The sequence below is a fragment of the Schistocerca serialis genome, chromosome 1, assembly GCF_023864345.2.
Source record: "Schistocerca serialis cubense isolate TAMUIC-IGC-003099 chromosome 1, iqSchSeri2.2, whole genome shotgun sequence".
Classification (NCBI taxonomy): domain Eukaryota; kingdom Metazoa; phylum Arthropoda; class Insecta; order Orthoptera; family Acrididae; genus Schistocerca; species Schistocerca serialis.
The window spans coordinates 426,385,355-426,411,747 of NC_064638.1; the positions used below are offsets into that span (position 1 = coordinate 426,385,355).

General features: G+C 38.9%; 1 protein-coding gene across 1 annotated transcript in view; it reads left to right on the top strand.

The window, feature by feature from the left end:
- Positions 1–7,759: 7,759 nt before the first annotated feature.
- Positions 7,760–26,393, top strand: part of LOC126472295 (probable RNA-binding protein 19) — a 109,588-nt gene continuing 90,954 nt past the window's right edge. The window contains exons 1-2 of the mRNA XM_050099926.1: positions 7,760–7,919; positions 20,594–20,798. Of these exons, the coding sequence (XP_049955883.1) occupies positions 7,884–7,919; positions 20,594–20,798 (241 nt within the window). The 5' untranslated portion in view covers positions 7,760–7,883. The remainder of the gene's footprint in view (positions 7,920–20,593; positions 20,799–26,393) is intronic.

The window sequence follows — 26,393 nt, forward strand, 5'->3', positions numbered from 1 at the left end:
AGATATTCTAAATTACTTAAATAATCTACATGAGAAAATTAAATTTACAGTGGAACATGAGCAAAATAAAAGCATCAAATTTTCTGTACATAAATATTACAAGACACAACAACACATGCACATTCAAAATTCATAGCAGAAACACAATGACTTACACCACAATCCCTGCAGCGTCATGTCACCCAAATATTCATAAACAGGCAGCATACAGGACAATGCTACATAGGGCAACTAAAATACCACTGAACCAAGAAAACACACAACAAGAAATAAACACAGTGAGAAAGATTGTAGTTGCCAATGTGTACAATGCTTCCATGGTTGACACAATCCTAGACAAAGTAAAGAAAGGGCCACATACAAACTGTAGCACAGAAGAAAAAGAGGAAAGCAGATGTATATCTAATATTCCATACATTGGCAACGTATCACAGAAGATTGCAAACATTTTCAAAAATCACAAAGTAAAGATAGGGTTTTCTACATCTAATAGACTACAACAAAAACTAATAGACAATATAAAGTGTAAGCATGTTCCATACTCAGACTCTGGAGTATACAAGTTCACATGCCAGGAATGCTCCAAGTTCTACCTAGGAGAAACAGGCCAGAATTTCAACACCAGGTACACAGAGCACATGAAAGCCTACACACACAACAGACACGCCACATCAGCCATAGCAACACATGAACATAATACAGGACACCCATTTGGAAAATGTCAACGTAACCCACCAACTAAATAAAGGACATAAAATGAATTTGCTATAAAAACTGGAGATATATTCACATTTCAGAAAATATTAAACGAAAAACTTGAAAGTGAATCAGTGAATTTCATCAGATGTTTCGATAGTACACTCAAATAAAAATACTAACACATAGAAATAAGCACGGTTGTAAAATAGACATAAGTGAATTATGATCTAAAATTGTTAAGGTAAATAATCTCTGTACAAAGCATATCATACGCTGTAGAAGACCTATAATGTCATCTCTGCTGACTACTTGTAAGAAAGCCTTTGTCACTATTTTGTTTATGTAAAATGTTTTCGATATTTCAAAGTGTACCACAAGTTGTGTGCGATGTTTAGTGTGTGTGAGATTCTGCACAAATGGACCATAAGGAAACTGTAAGTACAAATTCTTCTAAATTTCGTCACTAACTTCACAAAAAGATCGACAACCAACTAAAAATCGAGTGTTTTCTTATATATTGCAGTAAAGTCGGGTCTAGTGATGCACGGGTACAACTCGTCCACTTTGACTAATGACGTCAGATTTGGCCAAAGAGCATTTATTTCCCAGATGAAAGAGCTGACAAGACTGTTCAGAAACAAAGAAATACGAGATACGAAAAATACAGTTGACATATCAAGGCAAGTAGTAACTTCACGTTAAGGATATTGCGTGCTTGTATCGTATTATTTCTGCGGAAAATGAAGGGGGATGAAAATATTGGTAGCATGGAATACTTCAAATCGCACATGCACACACACACACACACACACACACACACACACACACACACACACACACACACACACACACACATATATATATATATATATATATATATATATATATATATATATATATATATATGATTTGGGATATAAGTTTAGCGCAACTCGATTTCTTTATTTTCGTTAGCATTAATATCCTGTTGTTCAGTTCAACTATATAGGTCAACTGAAGCACGGGATACAAATTTTACATGTGTTGTTTCTTTCGCCTCCACTGCCACTAATAGCCTGTTCTTATGTAGATAGTAGTACTACCGACGGCAGAAGGAGCTACGTACATAATATTTGTTTCCCATACTTCTGCTGACCTATATATATGAACACTGCTAACGAAAACGTGGAAATAGAAGTATATTACATTTGCAACCTGTACCTCAGTTGAACTGTGCGATGATAATAGTATCGACCAAAAGTTATAGTTTTGTTCATAGCAGTGAGAATAGTATCCCATTCTGTAGTCGAGCTATATATCTACACACAACATTTGTATCCTGCCTTCCAGCTGGCATATAAGGTAAATCTCATCAATGTTACATACGTTGTTCTTCTCGAATAGGTAATGTCAGTGTAAAGGTCAACTGAAGTACGGGATACAAATTTTAGTTGTGTCAGGCGCTTCGCCTTTAATATTGCTAGTACAAATTCGAAAAAATCGTACTGATACTAGTGTTGGGAAACGAAAGAAGAACGACAGCTGCGAAATTTCTATTACGTACTGGAGTACACGAAACATACGTAATGGTGTAATACAACAATTGAAATGCTTAAAACTAGTCAGATGCAGTAAAAGGAAGAAATTGAAAACTGAATTTACTACACGGTAAGTCACATATCCTCATAAACATTACGAAAACATACACTCTCTCTCTCTCTCTCTCTCTCTCTCACACACACACACACACACACACACACACACAGACACACACACACACACACACACTCACACACACACACACAGAGAGAGAGAGAGAGAGAGAGAGAGAGAGAAACACACACATACACGCACAGATGCACGCATTTACCCCGCCCCTCCCCCACCCTAATGTGAAATTAGCTAACATACTTCAGACGGTGCATTTGACCAACACATTTAACAAAACATTTAAATGGGCAATATGTTTGGGGTGTACTACGCCTCCATGAATATTCGTCTAAGTGACTTTGAAGTGTGGAAATCCGGCTTTTCCCCTTCCCTACAACAGATTTCACAGTTGTCCAGTACCCCTCTATGCTATTTGTGCAAGTCCCTGTGGATAATAATCTGAACTCAGTATTGTGATTAACTTCTTGATGCTGATAACCCCTTTCCCCTAAATCCCTATACGAAGAAAAACCATCTGATATTACAATGGAACCCTCTGCAAAGTGATCTTCAATTAAGCTTACCAAAACTTCCTTCCTTCGATTGGGTACTACTTTAAACACTTCATCGTCACACTCTTGACCTGAAACTACATCCCTCCAAGCCCATAATCTCACTAGAGGTTCCCCCCCTGTTGTACTTCCTTATACCAAAATGCGACTCGTCAATTTCGACCATAACACCCGGCCTCCCCAATGGCCCCCTATATTTAATTTATTCCCCATTAACTTCCCTACAAAAAGAGTACCAATCCACAACTGTACACTTACTCACACGACATTCATGGACACAAAACCATACAGGATGTTTCAAACACCAACAATACGTGATCTTCATAATGTCTCTCAAGGCGAGCTTAGAGTTTTCGAAACACATCCCTCGTCTAACGGAGCGCCACAAACGATCTTTGCTGAAGCGCCATACGAGTAAGTCGTGAGTACGGCGACGAGATACATTTGTGACGTGCATATCCTAGCTGCACTCAGGACATCGAACATACTCGGCAACGAGACCGCACATTTGTAAAAAAACAAACCGTGGCCAGAATGTCTACGCCCATAGCCTCTCAAATTAGCCAGGTTCTTCGGAACAGATAAATCCATACTTACAAACGAAAATGAGATACTAAAAATTGTCCTAAAATAAGAAACTAATAGTCGAAATTTCCTCAGTACCACTAAGAATTAAATTAAGCACATAATGAATTGCAAACAACCAATTCTTTAAATAAATGCACAAGAAGAATATTTTGAGCAATATGTTGTGATCTCTTTTAAAATCACGTTCAATTATTTTAATATACAATGATAGCGCATATCCAGGACACAAAACTGTGTTATTACCTATGGCTGAAAGTGCAGACATTATTATCTATGACTAATGTATGACGTCATTGGTCAAAGCCGACAGTTGGTATCCTCTGCTTCACTAGACCCATAAAGTCAACAAAATGAAGCAGAATCTCATACATTGACAACATCACATAGGAATGACATAACAAACACAAAAAACGCACTTGAAAGTTGGAATCATTTCTCGAAACGAGTCATGTGAAAATAAAATAAAGAAAATCGTAACTGGTAGCAGATGAGCTATTTATAAAGAAACCTAAAACACACAGAAATTCTAAAACTTTCTGGTAGATGTTATATTATACCCACTTAGAAACTGTATTCGGTTTTCTCCGATTTAATTTGATTATTTGAACATAGGATGTGGCAGCTATTTTTCGAACTCACTATGTGTAAGGTCTTTTTAAGTTTTTTTAGAATAACTTTTCGTATATTTTCCACCACTTTTGTTTTTCTTGTACTTTCTTTACAAATATGTTTTATTTTTTAAATCAGATTTTGCATCTTTTGTTATCAAATGTTGATTCATTAATCCAGTTTTCGATATTCATTTCCATCTATGAGTCTTTTTATAATGAACAGTCACTATTTCTTAACCTTCCTCTAACACAATGTCTGTGTTGACCTCTTCTTATAAGTGTAAATTCTCTTTGTTGTCTTCTACCCTCCTACATGATACACATTCAGTTTGTTTGTCTTTGATTCTTACTTCATTTTCGTCTTGCAATTTTTGTTATTTCATATTTGGTCTGTTCTGTACGTACTACTCCTTGCATTCACTGGTCTGTGTTGTTTCTTCGTTATGATTTTTTCTTCCATGAGTATATTTTTGGACACGTTTTCAAACTGAATAACAGTTTTGCGGTCAATTTCTGTTTATGATGATCATTCTAGATCACTATAGCTATACGAAGTATTTTGTAATCTCATTTTTTGTTCTTTAAGTATCAATTTGCAGTCATAGTTGTGGAGGTTTTACAGTACTGCAGTCCTCTATGATATGGTTTTGAAAATTGCAGTATTTGTTTCTCAGAATTTTCTATCATATTTTACGACACCCATAAGCCCTTCAACACTTATATAGAGTGATATATGCTTGTCTAAAAACAGTTTCACAATGCTTGGTACACTGGTTACATGGTTTGAAAGGTGATAAAGCCATTTCTTGCTTTTAATCTCTATCAGTGTACCATATACTCGTATTTGGATCATATTCCCAATAAATTAATTAGTTCTTTCAAAGTGTTAAAATTTCTGACATTTCTATCTAAAGTCCTTCTAAACAAATGATTACTACTGCTTTGAGTTTGATGTTACACTGTAATTCACAATTTCTGGACATGTAGCTTTGGCTTTCCATTCAAGATGCAACATTCCCATCTCATAATCGAAATGAATTCCAGTAACATCATCATCTGAAAAACGCTAATGTTAGTACATCCAATTGTGGACATCAACATGTTCACAACATATTCTACTAACTTTCATTTCAGAATATTGTATCTTATGTACATTGTCGTTTTTATTTGTATTGAATATCATAGGCGCATAGAGCAAACGACAGTGCTCTAGACATCAACAAACTGCTTTGTTTCACTTCACTGTATTGTCACTTGCACTTGTGCCTGAGCACATCGGCTTGAAGAAACTGACTGAGAGGGTAGTCTAGTATTTAACCACTGAACCACCACAATTTTTGTTTCAAATCACTGGTGTCCTACTTACTGGCATGAGTTTGTTCTAAAAGGAACAGTTCTGTAACTTTTAGAAGAAAATATCCCAGTAAGAAGGGCATCAGCCATTTAAAACAGAAATATTAAGTTGTACAGAGACACTCTGACTCGTAAAAACGAGCTCTGATTGACTGTATCGTAGTTTTCTCATATTGATGCGTAGTGATGATGATGATTGGTCTGTGGGCCACTCAACTGAGCGCCCATACAAGGTCCCCACTTTGTACACAGTGTGGTATTTACAACAGTAACAATATACTGTCGCAAAGTTAAGGCCAATTCACACTGGCCAGCTGGTCATATCATATCACAGCACCATCATGGCAAGATGGTTTCATGCTGTCTGTCATGTTACCTCTTGTCAGTTCACTTAGCCCACTAGTGAATAATAAAAGTGAGGTTATGAGTTACCATTCCAGATACAACATGTCAGAGTACAGTATCAGAACTGACGAACTAACAACACTATAGTAGATGACTGGCCAAAGCAAACTTCATAACGTTTGCTCTTATCAATTTTGTGTGGTAAAGTGCTGAGAATTGAAAAAGAATTTCAGAACATCGACATTTATTTTCTAACAAAAATCTATAAATATGAACACATACTTATAAGGGAACAAATAGAGATCCATTTACCTTATCCTTGTCATTATTTCTTATATAGGTAACAATGTTATAAACACCTGTCTTTTTCTCCTTAATTAGAGCTGAATGTATCATTTAACATGTAATTGATTGAAAACAGTTTCACCTGATTATCTTCTAATTTATATACAATATCAGTGTCAGCTCTCCTCTGGAACTGTAAAACCTAATTTTTTTTTTTTTTTTTTTGCTCTCTGATATCTGAAGTTGCTGAGGGAAGACCACTCAGTTGAAAAAATATCCAAGTCATTCTGAGAAATTTACAATTTTCCACAAAAACAAAGGGAAACAATAAAAAACTATCCAATTTTTTGGATCTGCATATGGACAGCAGTCTTAAGTGGCACTACCATATTCAGGACCTGTCCAAAAGATCAAGCACTGTAATATTTACTTTAAGAATTATATCTGGCAATAGGGAAATGAGCACAATAGAAACAGCATACTTTGGCTATTTTCATCCACATATTAGCTATGGTATAATATTCTGGTGAAATCGACCATTAGCAAAAGAAGCATTCTGTGGACAGAAGCAAACTGTAAGAATTATATGTGGAATCCATCTTAGGCACTCATCGAGAAATCTGTTTAAAAATCTTAAAATATTTACAACAACTGTGAAATATATTTTCCCTTTGTTACTAAAAACAGCAACTGACTCAAAACCATAGTTCATACCATAATTATAACACCTGGAGGAAATGTGATCTAAAATTAAAAGTACAGCACAGAGAGAAGTTCTGTACAGTTGTAGAAAGATTTTTAATACCCTTCCATCACAAATTCAAGACCTGGTTGAAAACTACCAAAGTTTGAAGAAAAACTGAGACAGTTACTTCTGGATGGATGTTATTGTAGCAAAGTTGAATTTCTTAGTCACAATGTATAGTGTCATTTGTAGTCTGTGTACAGCATAGCTTCTGTGTGTGTGTGTGTGTGTGTGTGTGTGTGTGTGTGTGTGTGTGTGTGTGTGTGTGTATTTCTAAATAAGACTGAGTAGTTGCTCATATTTTAAGTTACTCATAAGTTTCTGTTACTCATATATTATTTACACATTTCATATCGTAAATTCAATGTAATTATGTATAAACAATAATTTGCAAAATGTGTGTGTGTGTGTGTGTGTGTGTGTGTGTGTGTGTGAGAGAGAGAGAGAGAGAGAGAGAGAGAGAGAGAGAGAGAGAGAGAGAGAGAGAGATTACAAAGACACAAAAGCACAATATTCACTACTATTTCTTGTGTGGGCGCTTTGGTAATAGGTTAACTTTCGATATTACCTGACAGCGACACCCCCAAAACGCCCTTACCCAGGAATCTTGACGTATCGGAACGTGACGTGACGTTCCGTTGTCGACCTGCGAGAATGTCACTATTTGAAACGCATTGCGAAATGTTTTGAGATATCGCGATGTGACGCGACGTGATGTGATGTGACGGCTTTTAGAATTTGCCATTACTAATCTATCATTTTCATAATGTGGATTGGGGGCGAGCGAAACATCTTGACAACTGCTGTGGCTAATGTGTATCTGTATTTGTAAGTTTCTTTATGAATGATTTAGTCGATGAAATGGTTTAATTAAATTTTACACTTCAATTTTGCGTGTGAGAATTTTACAATCTTTGGAAGAGACTGTCTTTGGTGTTATGTACACGTGCGTCGTGTAGAATGTTTATGTTTGTCAACGTCGTAGGAGGGCGATGCGTGATAGAAAGAAAACTGGCGATTTTTGTTATTGTGGGATGTGACTGACGGTGTTCAAGAATGTCGCGTTTAGTAGTAAAGAACCTTCCACAGAGTGTGAGTAATTACGAACTTTGTGCATTTTGTGACTGCAAATTTACGAAGTGGTACGCTATATCTCTTTTTGTCACAGCTTGGTAGAAACGACACGACACTGGTCGCGAACGGTATAGAATAAATAAATAAATAAATAAAGTGTTATTTCCGTTCAACTGCTCTAGAAATAGTCTTCGGGTTACAGCTGTATATAAATATACAGCATATACATAAAAAAAAACTTGTTCTTAAAAGCTAAAATCGCAATAAATTTCCTATAGAGAACAATATTGAAGGTGAAACAATTTGAAGAAAGCGTTTTCCATCGACAGCAGTAAAGAAATTGTGGTACACTCCCTAAAGAATTACTACTACGCTGTCACATTTTCGCGTTCATAAGTTTCATTACTGAGTGAAAAGGATTAGTGGATAAACAACTATACATTCTCTGTTTAAATAAGTCGGAGGGAACTGCTACCGATTCTATAGGCAGTTTATTTTGCATCTAAAACCATAGTACATTCTGGTTTCAATGAAGATAACAAAACAAATATATTTGTCAAGATTTGTATGTTTTTCTTAAATTGTAAAGTACAAACTGTTGACGTCCGTAAATTCTTTATCGTCCAAATTTTTCAATGAATACTTAATTTCCGTTCTTTAGTAAACAGTTGTAATAAGAATCATATAAATGTAAACTTGGATACAAAGCACTGTTGCACAGATATGCTCTTGTTGTATTTCATTTATTATTGGTCTGTCAAAACGTGTAAACTTAATACAGGCAACAAATTTATGTTCACATTCAGAACATATTATAAAAGTGACGAGTGATTTTGTCTGTTTTGTGTAGGAGTATTGAAATATGTCAGTCTCTATGAGTACAGCAGGACTAAAGTACCATGTTTGGAACAAGCCATTCTTATTGTGTCAAGCACCTGATGAGGATGCAGCTAAATTGTCCTGAAGCCTTTCATCTGTGCATATGTCACAGTTCCATGTGGCAAGATGCTGATGTTTGTGGGTTTATTCACATCTATGCCACTCCCCACACTTATGCTTCCTCATAACTAGTGAGTGACTTAAACCATCCATATAATCTTAGAAGTTTGATGTCAAGTGTTATAGAGATGGCATCTGTCATGGTGTTGTGCTCAGCTTTTGATGTTTTGTATTAACAATATGTCATTCACTTATTGTGGACAGTAGCTTGGATTGTGCTGTTTACTAAAATTTTTATGTCTAGTAAACCCTTTGAGGGAAATAATGGCTTGGATCAATTGTACTAGACCTATCGAAGCACTGTGAAGTCAGTGTGAGTACTGAACGTTGCGATACAGCAGTCGTGCCTTGATGAGTGAGCTCACATATATGAATCTATGAAAGCACTTGTGCAGTCGCCTTGACTCGTAGATAAGTGGGTTTGAATCCTGATTGTGAAAGAAATTTTCAACACTACACTCTGATCAGGCTGTCTAAGAATGCCTTATCAGAATAGAACAGGCTGTCGGACCAAGCCTTGATGAAGGAACTGTCTCATCATTTGCCTGAAATTGTTTAGGAGAACCTACATGAGAATATCCAGACAGAACAAACTCTACTCCCCCAAATATGAGTTTAGTATCTTAACAACAGCACTGCCTCCTTCAGTTGCCCCGTATTGTACAATTTCACTCTTCATCGCTGCACACATCAAGGACACGCCCTGGATACTTCTGAACTATGAACTTGCTACCCTGCCCCTTGCACTAACTCTAGTCCGTTCAGAAAAGTGACTCCAGGCGTGTAAACACGCCTCTGTTCCCCATGCATGTCTTCATGTAATCCCCTCAGTCTATCTGAAGAACTGAGTCAACATCCCTCTACGATGAGTGCGATGTTGAACTCAGGAGAATGACAAGACATTATTATATGCTCTACAGAGCTTGACACATCACTGGGCATGTGATGAGATGATGTTACCCCCTTTCATTATTAATCACTACTCAAGAGTCCTCAAAGTAATCTTTGATTGTGCACTTTGCATTACCGACGAGAAATGTTTATCTATCTTTTCAAACAGATCCATTTTAGTAATCTTTTTCATCTCCTTGGTCACTTTATTGTACCTTACTATCCCTGATAGAAAATGTAATTTCAATTTTGTTTGTTCGTTTGTTTTTCCTTGCTAAATGTAAGTCCAAACTGGCTCTTGTTGCATGAATATGTATAGACCTATTAGTGAAATTGTTAGTGATGTTTTCCACGATATATACAATAAATTAGTAGATATACTCTCCTGGTGCAGTAAGAATACCCAATTTTTTTAACAGTTCTTTACGCAGAGCCTGACGGTTAACTCCAATTGTTATTTGTATGGCCCTTTTCTACAGTTCCATCCATCTGCTTTGACCCGTGACATAATAGTGTTGTGGTGTGTGACATCACTACAGTATGGAGTTGTTGAGTTGGTTGTCCTTGTAGATATCGTGTTGTATTTGATGGTGGCCTATGGTGGTGGATGTGGATGTACTGAGTTTAATATGTGGTATTGGGTTCATTTGAGTTTTTTCACTGAGTTATTAAGGTTTTTTGTTTAGGTGTTTGGCAGTTTTGTTAGGTCTGATTAGTTTGATGTTTGTTGTGTGAAACTGCTTTTTTGTTGCATATGGCTATGACAGTGAAGTTTATCATTACGCTTTGAGGTGGGTGATATAATGTTTGTCATGCAGTTTCTGCAGATTTTTGGTCTTGTTACTGTATATGTTAAGGTGTCATGTTTATGGCATCAACATGAGATTGATGAGAGTTCCGGTGGTTCCCTGTTTTTCTTCATGTTTGTTGGCATGTGCATGTAGTGACGTCGTTTTATATACGCTGGAAGTAACCATTTCTGCCATATTGATGACACCATGGGTCAAAGCAGAAGGGTGAAATCAGATGCTTAGCTGTAACACCAATGTTTTGTGCCTTCGATCCCCAGCAAAGGATCCCACACCTAAGAACTGCGTGTATTTAGGAAGAGTATGTTACTGCAAGATATTGGCTGTTACAGAATGATAAAAGAACACTAAGAGCGAACTTTTTGCAGCATCTTTGTGTGTTCATTCCATCTTAATTGACTATCAGTATTCATCCCTAAAATCTCTGTGTATGTTACACAATACATAAATTTATCATCTGTGTTTAATGTGACAGAATTGTGTGTTCCATCCACCCAGGTGGCCACGCATGTTAATATGACCGCTTCCAGTTCAGGGAGATGGGCTAGTCCTGTATCGAATCTACCTGGCACTTCAATGACAAGGGGTTGGTGTGCTGGCTAGCATGGGTGTGGTTCTAAGGTGGTTTCTCACATTCGACTAGGTGAACACTGGGCAAGTTCCCATGTACCGCCTCAGATACATTCTATACAAGCATTGACAACACTTTTTCAAGCTTGCACACAGTAGTTACTCTACATGCAGGCACATTGTTTGCACTGCTTCTGTCTGGAGGAGGAGAGGTGAATAGGAGACTGATGACCTTAACTGTTTGGTCTCCTTAGAGACTCATTCAGCAGCAGCAGTTGTGTTCCTTGTTTAAGCTAAAGTGCATACTATTTGTTTTCTTTATGTTCATTGTTAGTGTAGTATATACTGCCCATTGAGTGTTTCGTTAGCATTCTCTAATTGGAGTTCTGGTGTTTTATCGGCAACTCTGATGTTGCTGTCATTAGCAAAGAGAACATTTTCTTCATGTCTTACACTGTCTGTTGAGTCATTGATATTTATTATGAACAGACCTGGACTCAATACACTACCACTAAGGTTACAAATTTAACGTCAGCAGATATGTGAATTATCTCTACTTTTTGCACCATGTTTTCCAAGTAAGACTAGATCCATTCTTTTGCTAGGTCTTTGTGCATCTAGTGCTTCTAGCTTGTTTAGTAGTATTTTATAGCCAAAGGTGCAAAAAGTCATCGACAAATCTAAAATGCACCTGTAACACAATTATCCTTGTCAAGATATTCAATAATGACTTTCATGGACTCTGATTTTGTACCTCTCCCACTTTGGAAACCAAACTTGGCCTCGTTTAGAAGGTTGTATTTATTCATATAACTCATTAGTCTGATATCTTTCATGAGTGTTTCAATTCTTTTTGAGAATGCAGACAGTAGTGAAACTGGCCTGTAGTTTCCAGTACTCTTCACACCATCTTTCGTGTGCTTGCTTTAGGTACTTTGGGAAAATGCCTGAACTGAAAGACTTGTTTATTGTGTTGGTTAATGGGGCTTTTGTGCTCTCTGTGCATGCCTTCAAAACAGAGACTGAAACCTCGTCTATGTCTACTGACTTGTAATTTTTTAATTTCTGTGTTGTCTTCCTGCTTTCAAGCTCAGTTGTGAGAAACAACAACATTGTCTTTGAGAGAAACAAACATGGACAGTGACACGGAGTGTCAGATATTTTGCAACATTTCAACATGCACTTGAGAATGGCTATAAAGTTGAAATCATGAGTGTGTGAAATAAATGAATGGTAAAGTTCTACATGCCTGTAAAGGAAAAGTCATTAACATTGTGTTTCCTGTGTACATTATTGAGTGTGCTACATTTGTTTTAAGACGATTTTGTTGAAACTTCTCTGCCATACCAGAGAAATAGTAATTTACAAAATTTTCCAATTCCTGAGGCTTTTTTATTATTCTGTCCCTGTATTCAAACAACTTTGTGATTGACATGTCAGATAGTTGAGTGGTAGGGGCCAACTGCCAGTCTGTCGTAGTTTTCCCTCATAAGTCATTTGCTTGCTGTGTTGCCTGTTTTGTAGATGCATGCAGAGCCTTGTCTAGAGTGGCTGGCTGCACATCAGCAACACTGTTCCCTGCCACTGCAACTTTCAGCCACGAAGTTATTATATTCAAGCTGTAGTACTTGGCTGCAAGCTGAAGAGAGCTAATGGTTAAGTTCCTGATCAATGTGCCTGGATTAAATTCCAAACTGCTATTCTGTGTTTTATGGAGTGAGGGCACGTGGCACTGTTGATGATGATTAGTCTGTTGGAATGGGACATTAAGTCCATCGATAATCCCTTTGGTGCTACTCGAGAGGGGTGGGCTATGTTCTAACACTCGGTTTCATGCTATTCCTTCTATCATCGTACACACAATCGTGACACCGTGCTATACACACACGCCCACCACAGTCACCACATATCTCTCACACTTCACGAGGTAAATATGATGATGATCAGTCTGTTGGTATGGGACATTAAGTCCATCGATAAACCCTTTGGTGCTACTCGAGGGGTGGGCTATGTACTAACTCTGGGTTTCATTCTATTCCTTCTATCATCATCGTACACACAACTGTGACACCACGCTATATGCACACCCGTTACAGTCACCACAGATCTCTCACACTTCACGAGGTAAATATGCTAGTGTGCAGAAAGGAAGAAAAACCTTTCCAATTAGGCGGTTGAAACTACCCATGCCATACAGCCAACCATGCCATATAACTTTACTTTACCCCTATTTTTAAGTTTTGTAAATATGTTTAAAGGCATCAATAACAGTAACACCTTCATCCACAGTTTCGCTAGTTCTGTTTTTGTCCCATTCGTTTGTCAGTATCTGTTTTGGTAATTTTTTTCTGCTGTGTTGTTTATTTCCTGGGGCTTGTTCTTGGCCACGTTGATGACGTTGTCACTCAGTGGATGCAGTACTGTGTTGTTTGCTGACCATGCTGCTTTATCTGAAGGAATCCCTTTCATAGACATGTGATGGATGATTACAGTTTCAGCAATCTTGCCAGATAAAAACATTGTACAAATCTCATCTACTTTGATCTACACCTGTGTACTTGTTGGCATACTCACAATGAACTGCCCTTCCAGTGGAAAGGAGTGAACAGTACATTTGTCTCTGGGCACCATACTTAAATATACAATAGAAGGAAAAGGATGGATTGCTACTCATCTTAAAGATGCCACATTGAGTTGTAGACAGGGGCAATGAAAACACACACACACACACACACACACACACACACACACTCGTGTGACTTGAAGATGGTACTGAGGTATGTTAGCTACATTAGGTCAAACATTTACCTACTTAGCCACTATGTCTTAAGTTTCACCTGGATCCAAACACCAGTGGCACTTTATTGCAGTTTGTTCTGTAAATTCACCCTCTTTTCTTTGCACTGTCATCTTGTTCTCAGACATTAAGTTGTCCGCTATGTACAGATAACACAAAGAGATTGTTATTTCATTAGTGTCAAAAGTTCCATGCGGCTTTTCGTGGATGACACTGTAGTATACAGAGAAGTTGCAGCATTAGAAAATTGCAGCGAAATGCTGGAAGATCTGCAGCGGATAGGCACTTGGTGCAGGGAGGGGCAACTGACCCTTAACGTAGACAAATGTAATGTATTGTGAATACATAGAAAGGAGGATCCTTTATTGTATGATTATATGATAGTGGAACAAACACTGGTAGCAGTTACTTCTGTAAAATATCTGGGAGTATGCGTGCGGAACGATTTGAAGTGGAATGATCATATAAAATTAATTGTTGGTAAGGCGGGTGCCAGGGTGAGATTCATTGGGAGAGTCCTTAGAAAATGTAGTCCATCAACAAAGGAGGTGGCTTACAAAACACTTGTTCGACCTATACTTGAGTATTGCTCATCAGTGTGGGATCCGTACCAGGTCGGGTTGACGGTGGAGATAGAGAAGATCCAAAGAAGAGCGGCATGTTTCATCACAGGGTTATTTGGTAAGCACGATAGCGTTACGGATATGTTTAGCAAACTCAAGTGGCAGACTCTGCAAGAGAGGCACTCTGCATCGCAGTGTAGCTTGCTGTCCAGGTTTCGAAAGGCTCCGTTTCAGGATGAGGTATCAAATATATTGCTTCCCCCTACTTATACCTCCCGAGGAGATCACGAATGTTAAATTGGAGAGATTCGCGGGCACGGAGGTTTTCCGGCAGTCGTTCTTCCCGCGAACCATACATGACTGGAACAGGAAAGGGAGGTAATGACAGTGGCACGTAAAGTACCCTCCGCCACACACCGTTGGGTGGCTTGCGGTGTATAAATGTAGATGTAGATTAGATGGGGTAACTTTTGAACATCTTGGCTTTCATGGCAGTTCTTGTTCTTCCGTCCAAGCTGTTGTTATTTACTATCTTCCCTCACTGTTTCCAAAATCAAGAAATCGAATATATAAAAAACTATTGATACTTGGGATGCATTTACTCCTTGGAAGTAGTAAAGAATGTGTTACACCCTACCAGCTCCGACAGATGACACTATCAGTAACGCAATGTCACCACTGTGTAACCACTGAGGTGAGGAGGTAACACACACACACACACACACACACACACACACACACACACACACACACATTGGTGTTATTGTGCGGCTAAACAGATAATGCTAGGACTGTAATTCAGCAGGTAGATTGGGGTGGTTAGAGAAAGAAAGAATTTGGGTGGAAGGGTGGCTGATGGCTTGTACGGAGGCAGCAGGTGCACCAGGTAAAAAAGTGGCATACAGACACTGCTTTTGGTGAGGTCATGCAACACTTGATGATGATGTGGAGGAGTTGATTGGGAAGGTATGATAAGTTAGAGGAAGGAGAAAATGCTGAGTAGAGGATGTGGGTGCAGTGGAGACTGAAGCCAGGAGGATTATGGAAATGAAGAATGTGTTGCAAGAATAACTCCCATCTATGTAGGTGTTGGGGGGGGGGGGGGATGAGAGTGAGATCCAGATGGTATAGGTTGTAAATCAGCCATTGAACATGAGTATTTTGTTCTCGGCAGCGTGTTCTGCCACTAGGTTGTCAATTCTTCTACTGGCACAGTGTTAGGCAGTGGTCACTCATTCTAGTGGACACCTGGTTGGTAGTCTTTCCCCATAAAATGCTGTCCCAAAGTTGCGTCAGAGCTGGTATGTGATATGGTTGCTTTCACAAGTGCGTAGCGTCTGACGGGATAGAATAAGCTTGTGTCAGAAGTGGAATAGGATGTGCTAGGTGGGTGAATTGGACAGGTAGTAGGTATGATGAGCAGCAGAATACTACTAAGAGGGGTATTAAGAATTGTAGGTAGGATATCCCTCATTTCCAGGACAATGATAGATAGTCGAAGTTCTGGTGAAAGATGTGGTTAAGTAACTCTAGTCTGGGATGATGGCTGGTACAGGAGTGCTGCTTTGCAGTTTGGTGTGGGGTAGTGGGAGGATTAGGCTGTGTGAGGATATGGCACAGGAAATCTGTTTCCAAAGTAGGTTTGGGGGATAGTGCTGTCTGTGAAGTCCTTTGTGAGATGTTCAGCATATTGAGTAAGGGAATTCTCATCACTGTATATGTGCCATCCATGGGTGGCCAGACTGTATGACAGTGAGTTTTTGGTGTGAAGGGATGACAGTTGCCAAAATGCAGGTACTGTTGATGGCTAATGGGCTTGATAACAACAGAAGTCTGAGTGATAATGTGTAGAAAGGTGTTACATTGGGATAGAGTAGGATCAGTTGAGTGAATGGGAGAGGTGTTGAGGTTGTGGAGGAATAAGGATAGCGTGTGCTGGTCCAGACCATGAGGATATTGTCAATGAGCCTGAATCAGACAAGAGGTTTGGGGTTTTGGGGAGCTAGGAAGATTCCTCTAAATGGTCCATAAACAGATGGACGTAAGAGGATGCCCATGGCCGCACTGCAGATTTGTGTACATATATCCCCCTCAGAGGAAAAGTAGTTACTTGTGAGGATTTGATTCGTTATATGTGTAAGGAATGAGATAAAGTGTTTGAAGTTAGGACATTGGGAGAGGTAGTGTTGAATAGTAGATAAGCCATGGGCATGGGAGACGTTGGTATGTAGGTAAGTGTTGTTAATAGTGACGAATAGGGGCCAAGGTGGTAATGGGGTGGGGCTGCTCAAGTCAGTTGAGGAAGTGGTTTGTGTCTTTTATATGAGAAACTAGGCAGTCAGCAGTTGGTTTAAGGTGATAGTTGACAAGAATAAGATTCTTTCAGTGAGAGCACAGTAACCAGATACAATGGGGTGCCCAGAATCATTGGGTTTATGGATTTTGGCAATCATATAGTAAGAAGTTGGGTGTGTATGTGGGGGGAGGGGGGAGGTGAAAAGGGAAATGGATTCGGAGGAAATATTCTGCGAGTCTGAGATGGACATAAGGATTTGAGCAGGGATTGGATTCTATGTTGAGAACTACGTAAATATGAGTTATCCTTGCAACACATCCTTCTTTCTAATGATCCTCCTAGCTTCAATCTCTGCTAACTAGCTGATCCACACCCTGTATTCAAAAGTCTCATATACCTTTGCTCCCAGTACACTTCACTGTGCCATCGTCATCATGTGCTACACAAACGTACCAGCTCTGGTACCCATGTGTCACAATTCTTGTGTTGTATCTCTGCTACCTCTCCCTCTAGCATTCCTGTTCCGCACACCTGCTGCCTCCCTCTGGACCTTCAGCCACTCTTCCCCAAACCTTCCATCTGCTTTCCACCCCTCTTCTCCCTCTACCCATCCTGCTGAACACTACCCCTCACTCCAATCTCTGCAAACTGCAATCCCAGCATTGTGTGTTTGGCGAGTAGATCTCCAATTATACTAACATAAGAGTTCGTCAGGCCACCATGTTGGGATTAATATAAAAATGTTACGCGCGGAGAAAAATTTGTTTTGCTGATGATAACAACATTGTAATTACAGATAGAATGCAAGAACTTGTAGTAGAGAAAGCAAATGAAAACTTAACAATTAATCATGCAATAAACTTACACCGAATATAGAGAAAACAAATTGCATGAATTTCTGCATAATAAAGGAAAAGAATTAGCTGTAAAGTTGAATGCTGATGAAAATTTCATGGATTGCAAAGTAAACACAACATTTTTGAGAATTAATATTGACTTTCACCTGAAGTGGAATAAACACATAACTACACTAGCAAAGAACATGTCATCAGCATGCCATGTCCTTAGAGTCCTTTCTTTAGTGTGTAATAGACAATGTCTCATAGTGACAAACTATTCCTGTGTGCATTCCATCCCCAGCTGTGGAATAAGTTTTGAGAGTTCGATACACAAAATGTGGACACAGTCTTCAGCCTATAGAAAAGGGTCATTAGAATAATAACTAAAATCAATAATGGAGCTTCCTGTAAATATCTGTTTAAACATCTGGGGATTCGAATTGCACCATGTTAGTACACCTGACCATTGGTTATGTTTTTCAATGAGAGCAGCAGCAATTATCCCTCAAAGAGCAGCATTTATGATCATGGCACAAGAATCAGTAAACAAACAGAAGACAAAAAACTGAACAATAGATTGCCAAGAAGATTAGAGATGAATACGATCCAAATAATTAAAAAGTGAATTAAAGCATCCCTCTTAAATAACCCGTGATTCAAATGTAAAACAAAGCATGGGAGAGAGATGTTGAATGAAACACATTTGGCTCTCTGTAGGGTAATGCATGAAGCCTGCAATGATTACTGTAGCAGAATATTACCAGAAGTTCTCTCACAAAACCTAAAAGAAAATGTAAAGGCTGTTAGTATAGTCAAATTAAATGTCGAGATACTGATATGTCCAAAAGAACAGATACCATTAGTGATCTTGCAGCTCTCGAAGAATGAAATTACAATGAAATCCAGACCATTAGCTGCTTACAGGTGTTGATAAATATCGACAGGGACAGTTGAAAAGTGTGCCCCGACTGGGACTCAAACCCGGGATCTCCTGCTTACTTGGCAGATGCTCTATCTGACTGAGCCACCAAGGACACAGAGAATAGTGCAACTGCAGGGACTTATCTCTGGCACAATCCCTGTAAGATCCTCACGTACAACTTGCTGTCCACACGCTACATTTGTAATGCCCCTGCCCATTATACACATTACCCGTGGCAGTCAGTCTACCGATTCACGTATGAATATCCATGGTTAAAGTCACAGAATTAGTAATGCTTCAGCACTTTACTAACAGCACTTCAACATTTTTCTCTTTCTGATATGCAAGCTCAAAATTCTTTTCTGAGAGTAAAGTGGCTGTACTATTTTTGATTTCGAGAGGCAGCTCATCATTGACACTCACAAGGGGTTTCTCTAATCTTGAAAGAATGCATACCACATGTACTCTGTAATCCAAAAAGCTCTTCTTATCTGTGCTTCTAGTTTGGACCTGCCGCTCAGCTTCAAATCAGAGCATTGTGATCAATTATTAGTTTGATTTTGCAAATAGTGAGCTGCACTTGCATGAACAGTGATAACTGCCATCACCAGTCCTGCCAACTAGCTATCAGAACTGGGGATTGCCTTATTCATGACCACATGAGCCGTCATTTGCAACTTGTTGCACTTTGTGTATTTGGCAGTCACTACCTGAGCCTTCTCCATGTTTTAAACGAGACCTCCTGAACTGTGACGCCAGTTTCTACGTATTTCCTCTACCCAGCGATAAACAAACCCATCACTGTCTGCCACTCACCCTCAAGTCACCGAGTGACGTGGCACAGTCATTAGTGCACGGGACCCACGTTTGGGAGGATGACGATTCAAACCCACATCTGGCTGTCCTGAAGTAGGTTTTCTATGATTTCCCTAAGTTGCATCAGGCAAATGCCAGGATGGTTCCTTTTAAAAGGAACGATTGACTTCCTTCCCTATCCCTTCCTGATATGACTGGACCGCTGACCTCGCTGTTTGCTCCCCTCCCGCAAATCGACCAACCCTCAAGTGAGGATGATAATGTTATACATTAGAACATTTAGTGACATCGAGATTTCCAGGGGATTCCAATGGCACTAGAGGTATCGTAGCTTTTGCCATTGGTGTCCCAGGGTAGCTGCTAAGTGAGAACAGCAGCCTGAAGCCTGTCAACCATGGCCATCAGAGCTTACAGATGTTTCTGGACAGTGGCCCGTTAAGCTTGTGTCTACACACAGGAAGCACAGTCCATATCCATTTCCTGCTACATAAAAGGCATATAAAACCACAAAAAAATTTACTAACTAAAGTAGTTGGAGACTGTTTAAGGAAGAACAAACAGGGCACAACAAGAGATTAAGTTACCTATATGTGGCCCTGCTATAATAGTGAGACATACAAAATATAACCAAGAAAAATAAAAAGTAGCAGTAAAATCTCCTCTATAAAATTATCTCGCTCTACACTAATGATTGCAAAATATGCTAACTCGTATATTAAAATAAATAAAACAACTGAAAACAGATGAATAATAGCTACCATTCAGTTATAATGGGAAGCACATAAGAAAACTACTGAATAAGGGTTTAAGTACTACTACTGCTTAGCTCATCTCTGCTCTACGACCGGAATGCTGTCAGTCACAATTGTTTATTAACATTATTTATGAATTATTCTTTCTAAACTTTCTTCAGTTCCTGCATACCCAAATTATATAGGATTCTAAAATACTGTTTTAATTTTTTACAGTAATGGAATTTGCCTAACACTATAAAATCAGAGATTATTGTAGCATGCAACAGAAATCTTTTCCAAGCAAACTGATATGTCTGCAGCCATTCTCCAAGAGACAAACATACAAGATTCAAAGTTTTTGAAACTTTGGTTTTAACTTTGAATCTAAGACTGTAATGAAATAGAATCAGGATGCACATTTTTGTCACTCATTAATGAAAAATGATTTGTTTTCAGGTCACAGAAGAGAAGATAAGGAAAATATTTAGTGAAAAGGGTGTAATTACTGATGTGCAACTGAAATATACAAAAGATGGAAAATTTCGCCGTTTTGGGTTTATTGGCTATAAAACAGAAGAGGAAGCTCTGAGAGCATTAGAATATTTCAATAATACTTGTATCAATGCTTCAAGGATAAAAGTGGAGATCTGTGCTGGCTTAGGTATGGTATTAGTTCAAAAGTTGAAATTATTAACAAATATTAAGATGGAAGACAAACAAATTTTTTTATTCTATCTGTATGGTTATTTTGTCACAGTTATATGCACTGGTGTATTCTGTATTTACACTTTAACTTTGTAGATAGATTGGAACTACAGAAAATTGATTATCCCTTTTTGTCCTAAAGATTGTGAAGACTGGTATCTCACAGCATTCAGTGGGGGAAAAATTACAAAATTGTTTAATTAAAACTAGTGGGAAGAGTACATTAATATAATGGCAACAAGAATGGAAAGTTAGAAACAAGGTGAAAGGAAATTGAGTTGATGAATAAGTTCTTATTTTCAGCACTAAATTTTTATTGTGTTGGGAGTACAAACTATGAGAACCATAAATTAAGCCTCACTTTCCGGATGTATGTTGTAAAATCTGTGGTGCACACTAATATACCAGAAACATTTTATGTCCATTTTAGTTGATATTATCTGCAACTCTTTGTAGTACTTTATTCATGGGGAACACACAAGAATACAATTTACTAACGTGCCACATAAAACAATTTCTTGTGTGAAATGTTCAAAATGCACCCCCACACAATTGATACATCCGTCAACTTAGTCACATTGCATCCTGGATGCACTGATATGTCCCTGTTTTCACAGACCTCCACTACGTGAGGGTTCGACACACTATCTACCGATGCCCCTGCTGCTAAATGTTTTAGTGGGTTTAGTTACAGAGAATATGTAGGCCAGGGACTTAGTCCAGCCCTTGCAATCCCTCTGTCATGGGATGTGTAATGTAGTAGGTAAATGAGTATAATATTGAAATATGGAGGAGCTCCATTATGCATGAATACATGTTTCTCATACTAATAAATACACAGCTAATGGATTAGACAGCATATTCTCTAAGGAAGCATTGTAAATTTGCCTGTTGTGCCTGGCATGAAGCACAGTCGACAACAATGTTGGTCCAGACATTCACAAAAAATCTTTGCAGATGCATTGCAACAGTTGCATGAAGATTCACATTAGTCCTGTTGCCAGTTATGAAAATTTACTATGTGATAGCATAGAATAGATTCCGCACCCATGAATAGCACCATCGCACTATAATAAGAGCTGACACATTGAATAAACTATTCATAGACACTGTAAATGACATGGCTACTTCAAGTTATCATGTAGCAGTCACCAGAGAATCATCTGGTCAACATTTCTTCTTTCAGCTGCTTGTCTTAAATTGTCAGTAGGGTTGTCAGCTGCATGAAGAATTGTCTCATCCAGTTAGTCTCATCCTTCTAGGCCTCTCTGTCACAAGTAGCAGACCTTACACACCCTATGCTCAATATGATGATGGTGAGTTGCATCATGTATCTTCCTTTCTGGACACCTTCATTCAGGTGATTTCTCTTCATAACACTGAGTGGCACAGCCGTTACCATTTGCTAATTCCTGTTACAAACGGGCACCTGCCAGCTTCACATTTGCTCACACTTTCTTTGTACTAAGCAGGAAACCATGTCCATGATGTACACAATTAAATGGTTTAAATAAGATGTTGTAGTTGGTTGCATGTGAACACTACATTTGTTTAATGGGCAAGACAATCCTTAAGCGTTGCATGTTAACATTACTTTCACTAAATGGAACGCACAGCACTGGCTTTTACTAAATGGAACACACAGCACTGGCTTTTACTAAATGGAACACACAGCACTGGCTGTGGGTCTAAGTACTACAAGTTAACCAGACATAATGGAAATAGCATTTTGAAAATGTCGTGTTAGGAAGAGTTTCATGTGGTCTGGTAGTGTGTTCTATTCCTGATTATGGAAATGGGTTCTAACATGAAAATAAAGTTTTTCTGTTCCCATACCCACAAAATATTTTCTCCTTATCTTTTTGTTACATTCTGTACATTTATCTGACAAGTCAAAAATATTAGTCACCTCACGAAGAGAAAAAATAATTTAACTATTTACACAAAACAGCAACTTGGCAATTTGTCAGGAAAATCACAAATGGTTCTGTTCTTCTGATTGTGGAGGGAACTAATAGTTTCTGACTGATACTCCCCTCCACATAAATGACTTGACACATCAACTGGAATTTCCATATGATGTATCTGTTGTACATGAAGACCAAAAAATTAAATCTGCTGTATGTCATGTTAATAGGACAAATACTATAAATAATTCTGTTTCTCCTCCCCCCATGAACCATGGACCTTGCCGTTGGTGGGGAGGCTTGCGTGCCTCAGCGATACAGATAGCAACCACAACGAAGGGGTATCTGTTGAGAGGCCAGACAAACGTGTGGTTCCTGAAGAGGGGCAGCAGTCTTTTCAGTAGTTGCAGGGGCAACGGTCTGGATGATTGACTGATCTGGCCTTGTAACAATAACCAAAACGGCCTTGCTGTACTGGTACTGTGAACGGCTGAAAGCAAGGGGGAAACTACGGCCTTAATTTTTCCCGAGGGCATGCAGCTATGATGGCGTCCTCTTGGGTAAAAAATTCCGGAGGTAAAATAGACCCCCATTCGGATCTCCGGGCGGGGACTACTCAAGAGGATGTCGTTATCAGGAGAAAGAAAACTGGTGTTCTATGGATCCGAGCGTGGAATGTCAGATCCCTTAATCGGGCAAGTAGGTTAGAAAATTTAAAAAGGGAAATGGGTAGGTTAAAGTTAGATATAGTGGGAATTAGTGAAGTTCGGTGGCAGGAGGAAAAAGACTTCTTGTCAGGTGACTACAGGGTTATAAACACAAAATCAAATAGGGGTAATGCAGGAGTAGGTTCAATAATGAATAGGAAAATAGGAATGCGGGTAAGCTACTACAAACAGCATAGTGAACCCATTATTGTGGCCAAGATAGATACGAAACCCACACCTACTACAGTAGTACAAGTTTATATGCCAACTAGCTCTGCATATAACGAAGAAATTTAAGAAATGTACGATCAAATAAAAGAAATTATTCAGATAGTGAAGGGTGACGGCCTTGGGAGAGCTAGTCCTGACAAAACTCTACCATCTGGTGAGCAAGATGTATGAGACAGGCTAAATACCCTCAGACTTCAAGAAGAATATAATAATTCCAATCCCAAAGAAACCAGGTGTTGACAGATGTGAAAATTACCGAACTATCAGTGTAATAAGTCACAGCTGAAAATACTAACGCGAATTCTTTACAGACGAATGGAAAAACTAGTAGAAGCCGACCTCGGGGAAGATCAGTTTGGATTCCGTAGAAATGTTGGAACACGTGAGGCAATACTGACCCTACGACTTATCTTAGAAGCTAGATTAAGGAAGGGCAAACCTACGTTTCTAGCATTAGTAGACTTAGAGAAAGCTTTTGACAATGTTGACTGGAATACTCTCTTTCAAATTCTGAAGGTGCGAAAGGCTATTTACAATGTGTACAGAACCGGATGGCAGTTATGAGTCGAGGGGCATGAAAGAGAAGCAGTGGTTGGGAAGGGAGTGAGACAGGGTTGTAGTCTCTCCCTGATGTTATTCAATCTGTATATTGAACAAGCAGTGAAGGAAACAAAAGAAAAATTCGGAGTAGGTATTAAAATCCATGGAGAAGAAATAAAAACTTTGAGGTTCGCTGATGACATCGTAATTCTGTCAGAGACAGCAAAGGACTCAGAAGAGCAGTTGAACGGAATGGATAGTGTCTTGAAAGGAGGATATAAGATGAACATCAACAAAAGCAAAACGAGGATGAGACAAGTAAAGGAGTTTTGCTATTTGGGGAGCAAAATAACTGATGATGGTCGAAGCAGAGAGGATATAAAATGTAGACTGACAATGGCAAGGAAAGCGTTTCTGAAGAAGAGAAATTTGTTAACATCGAGTATAGATTTAAGTGTCAGGAAGTCATTTCTGAAAGTATTTGTATGGAGTATAGCCATGTATGGAAGTGAAACATGGACGATAAATAGTTTGGACAAGAAGAGAATAGAAGCTTTCGAAATGTGGTGCTACAGAAGAATGCTGAAGATTAGATGGGTAGATCACATAACTAATGAGGAAATATTGAATAGGATTGGGGAGAAGAGAAGTTTGTGGCACAACTTGACCAGAAGAAGGGATCGGTTGGTAGGACATGTTCTAAGGCATCAAGGGATCACCAATTTAGTATTGGAGGGCAGCGTGGAGGGTAAAAATCGTAGAGGGAGACCAAGAGATGAATACACTAAGCAGATTCAGAAGGATGTAGGTTGCAGTAGGTACTGGGAGATGAAGAAGCTTGCACAGGATAGAGTAGCATGGAGAGCTGCATCAAACCAGTCTCAGGACTGAAGACCGCAACAACAACAACAACAACAACAACTACAATTCCGTTTCTAATGCACAACTATTGTTTACGTATGAGCTAAAAGTATTCACCCTTTTGAATTTCATTGGGGCAATTTATTGAGGAATCTACACTAATACTGCTACCACTCACTTCATAATGCTTCGTAAAACATGTTCTTTTTAATACGAACCATCTGCAATTTTAACCACAGCTGCAAGTTCAATGTTTATAATGGTTTGGATAAATTTACAATTTATTTGATTTATATGCATGAAATGTATTGGTACTTTTCCAAAGATTCCTTACACACACACACACACACACACACACACACACACACACACACACACATCCATCTTGCCCTTGGAAGTATGTCTGCAGACAAATAATTGTCTGACAACAAATGTCATGCAGGAGGGCAAGAGGAAATGAAATGAAACCACATGTCTTGAGCAGGTATGTGATGTTACATCAGTAATTGCATTATCAAGTCAAATTTACTGAGAACTTAGCAATAAAAGCCCTCTTACCAGTACGACACTTGTTAGACACCTTCTGGGCTTGATGCATGGATTAATTTGGTTGGAAAAGATGTCATAAAGCCCTTGTATCCTCTCTTGACGCAAGCTAGCACATAACTGTTGTACTTGGTCATTTATATCCTAGACACTGGCACTGCAATGGAGTTGACATCTAAGCTGGTCTCACGTGTTTTCTATTGTGGATAAATCTGGGGATCTTGTTGGCCACAGGAGTACCGCATCATCATGCAGACATTTCATAGAGAGATGCGCACCTTGTGGATGAACATTGTCCTGCTGAAAAATGACATTGTTATACTGTCATATGAGTGGTAACTCAGGAGTATGCAGGATGTCCATGGCATATTGTTGTGCTGCCAGAGTTCCTTCATTCGCTACCAATCAAGACCTGAAATCATACCCAGTGGCTCCCCACACCATGAAGGCAGAAGTAACACTAATATGCCTCTCCAAAACATTGGGAGAATGGGACCTCTTCCCACACTGCCACTTTACTCACAGATGATGGTCATCTAGAGTAGTGCAGAACCATGTGATCCCATTCAACAACAGTTCATGTGTCTCAGTAATGTTAAGGGGTACATATGAAATAGTAATTTCCTAGTCTGACTGCTGACAGTCTCTGACCAATGGTGCAGGATGACTCAATATATTGGAGGAAGTCCATTTCTTTTTCTCTGATGGCAGAGACAGATGTGAACGGATTACAACATGCTTGGTGCACAGTATGGTTCC